The sequence below is a fragment of the Takifugu rubripes genome, chromosome 3, assembly GCF_901000725.2.
Source record: "Takifugu rubripes chromosome 3, fTakRub1.2, whole genome shotgun sequence".
In the NCBI taxonomy this organism is placed as follows: Eukaryota; Metazoa; Chordata; class Actinopteri; order Tetraodontiformes; family Tetraodontidae; genus Takifugu; species Takifugu rubripes.
The window spans coordinates 12,355,944-12,359,455 of NC_042287.1; the positions used below are offsets into that span (position 1 = coordinate 12,355,944).

Consider the following 3,512-nt stretch of genomic DNA (forward strand, 5'->3'; position numbering starts at 1 on the left):
TAGCATTCGAGTTCATATAAATAAAGGTGCCCCCCCCCCCCCCCCAAAAAAAAAAAAATCAGATTAAATAACCGTGTAGAATCAAACTTGCTAAGATGTTATTCATGTGAATGGATTCTGGACCTTTGCAAATATAGTGGACACTCAAAATCCATAATTAAATCCAAGTTTGCAACTACGCTGGTAGAAGAGACCTCAAACATTGTAAATAAAACACTCTTAAACATTGTAAATAATCAAAAGGAATCCAGGTAACAATAAAAGTGCAATTACCGTGCAAGGCTCACGTACACAAACACAATTTTGTCCAGGTACCACCCAGGAACCTCTGCTTCCTGGTGTGGGTCCGGTTCTTCCCCGCGATCCCACAGTTTGTCTATAAAATTTAATTGCACCATACTTTCAAAATAAAATGTTAACGTCACTGCTATTAATCGTAAACTTCATTGTACCTTAGTATTTATTCACTTCTATTTATTATATTTAAATACTTTTTAAAATTCATCTTGCGATGAGCACAAATATGAATTATGCAAAACAGTAAAACATTTGTTTCACACGCTTATAGACATTTGAATCATTTATATATGTACAGAATTAATCACTGACCTAAAATTTGCTATATGAATGAAATACTGGGGGAAAAAAATAAACAAATATTAAACTGCAGTTACGTTTAGACGATAAAAGAAAAATATCGAGACTGGCCACAAGAGGGCAGTAGCGCCTACGCTCGCACCGGAAGTTGTTGTGGGGTCACCCGAGGGCTCTCCCGGCTGCAATGTCCCATTCTAACCACTGGGAGGCAGCCCTGCCTCCAGTCTGGATTTAGACATTCTGGATACGCGTTTTAATGAATCAGGGGACCGTTTAACTGATGCTTGATTCATTTCTGCTGACGTTAGATTTCATGTTTTATTTAATCATGAAGACTATTTACTGGATTTTTGCTTTTTTTTATTCAATCAAACGTGCTATATCTATCGGTGGATCTTAATTAAAGAAAGAAGTACAATCTCAATTTTATTGCACCTCTTTATAATTCAGTGAGCACTCTACTGGCGAATCAACCCGCTCAAGGACACCAAATGTTTGGGTTTCAAACTGGGACCGATTCTGTCAGGTCACTTAGATGCACCCTGAATTGTGAATAGCACACATAGTGTGAATACTGTTTGATTGTTGGGTTTGTTTGTTTGTTTTTAAATTTGGAATACAAATAAATCATGACAACAAAGAAGAAACTTCATATCTCATGTCCACGTCTCTTCTGTTGTTTGACTGACCCCTACACACGCAGGTGAACGCTCGTTTTCTCCAACCCTTTGGTCACACCAGTGGTTTTTCGTTATTCCCTGAGACATTTGCGCTGGACCACAAAAATCACGTTATTGTCCTTTATTTCGTTTAAACGGTTTAAAGTGGTCGTAACGGCTGCGCGTCCACCGGAGCCGCAATTATCCGGCCGCGTTTGGAACCCGGGGCGGACACTCTCCCTTCCTGGTTTAATGAAAGCGCCTCCCTGATTGGACGCCCGGGTAATCCCCGCGGGCCTCGTGCCCCCATACTAACTCGCGCGCGGGGCTGAGCGCTCGTCCAAATCTGCCCAAGGCGAGGGAGGGCACGAGGAACGCTCGCGAGGGGAGCGATCGCCACGAGCTCCGATCTCACAATTAGACAAGTGTTGCTGAACGTGGGCTACATGCGCGCGGCGAGGGGGCGCGCGCAGAGCACAGAGCTGCTGAACGCATGTAGGAGCTCAGCCACAGACTCTCAGCCTCAGAGGAAACGCAGCGAGGGAAGAGAGAAAGTGCAAGAAAAGTCATTGAGAGGACTGCGTGAGTACAGAATACAGTTGCCCCCAAGAAGAGACACGATAGTGGGAAGAAAGGAAAGTGTTCCTGGACGGAATCTGCTCTGGAAGAGAAAGATGAACGCCAGCGAAGAGAACCTGCTCAAGTCCATCAGCAACGACACGCTCCTCGACCTGACGCAGCGCTACGGCCAATCAGCCTTCGGCTTCGGCCCTGGCCATGGGACCGGAAGCCCCGGCCGCTTCCCGCTCACGCCGGCCACCGACTTTCACTCCGGACAGACCGCAAAGTCCAACGAGAGCGGCGGGGAACACACCAGCGACGACGAGGACGGCTTCGACTCGCTGGACTCCAGGAAGCGAGGCTCCTCGTTTGGGGACGACAAGCCCGGAGGGGGACTCGCCAAGAAGTCCAAGGAGCAGCGCTCCCTGCGGCTCAGCATCAATGCCCGGGAGAGGAGGAGGATGCACGACCTGAACGACGCGCTGGACGGCCTGCGCGCAGTTATCCCATATGCCCACAGCCCCTCGGTGAGAAAACTCTCCAAAATCGCCACTCTCCTCCTGGCCAAGAACTACATCCTCATGCAGGCTCAAGCCCTGGAAGAGATGAGGCGGCTGGTGGCGTATCTGAACCAGGGACAGAACATAACCTCACCCATCCCCACCGCCCTGGCGCCCTTTGGACAAGCCGCCGTCTACCCGTTCTCGGGCTCCGCACTTTCCACCTGCGCCGAGAAGTGCACGACTTATTCCGGGACACCGTCGACCCTCTTCAAACACTGCAACGACAAGCCTTGATTCTGTTCCACCTCCGTTCTCTCCTGAACTTTTATCTCGTATCTCTGCGCCTCCGTCGGTCTCTCTCCCACTCTAGATATTTTTTAAATCAATCCGTGGAAAATTAAAACGAGTCTAGTCTGCTGCATAAACTCTTAAAGTAAGGTTAAGTCATTATATTGCAATGTTTCATTAAGATTTAAGCAACGCTACATAGAAAAGAAAGTGTTTAGGCCTTTAAGATCACTTTGTCACGTTTAATTCTGGGTTTTTATTTTTATTTTTAATTTGGGCACATTTTACCGTTTAATTCATGTTTGTAATCTATGCAACATTGGACAAAACGAAAGGTGGAAATACCAAGAAAAGCGCCCTGACACGTCTTCTTCTTCTTCTTCTGCATCTTCTTTTTAATTAAATCAATTCAATATTTCTGAAAGGATTTCCTCGCACTGACGCGCTGTCGGGGAGCGATGACTGAGCGGGTCGCCAAGTTTGTGTTTTTGCATTAACTTGTAGAGTTTTTGCACATGCTGACATGATTGTATTGTACAATTGTGGTTAAAAAAAAAAAGAGACACAGAGAGAGGAAATCATCCTACGCCGTTCTGCAAATGCTTATATCCGCGTGAGCAAGCGTTTTGGTTGTGTTGCAACATGGATTTCATATATTGTTTATATGTCTTTATAATTAAAACACATATCTATGCTTGGAAACGGCCTGCTTCATGTCATTTGTTTTAATCCAAAATGTGTTATTTACTAAATAATTCTGTAATAAGCCCTCACAGGTCCGTGGGTTTGGAGTGAAACGGACTCACGGGGGGCTGGTGGGGCCTGTGCGGCGCGCAGCGGGGTCGACGGCGCTCAGGGGAAGGACGCGAGATCCGCCCGGGGCATCCAGGACCTGTCCGGGGGT

The 3,512-nt window shown here is 46.7% G+C and overlaps 1 protein-coding gene across 1 annotated transcript; it reads left to right on the forward strand.

The window, feature by feature from the left end:
* Positions 1 to 1,579: 1,579 nt before the first annotated feature.
* Positions 1,580 to 3,304, forward strand: bhlhe23 (basic helix-loop-helix family, member e23). The gene has a single exon (XM_003963339.3). It carries the CDS (start codon positions 1,703 to 1,705, stop codon positions 2,612 to 2,614), a length of 912 nt encoding a protein of 303 aa, XP_003963388.2. The 5' UTR covers positions 1,580 to 1,702; the 3' UTR covers positions 2,615 to 3,304.
* The last annotated feature ends 208 nt before the right edge of the window (positions 3,305 to 3,512 follow it).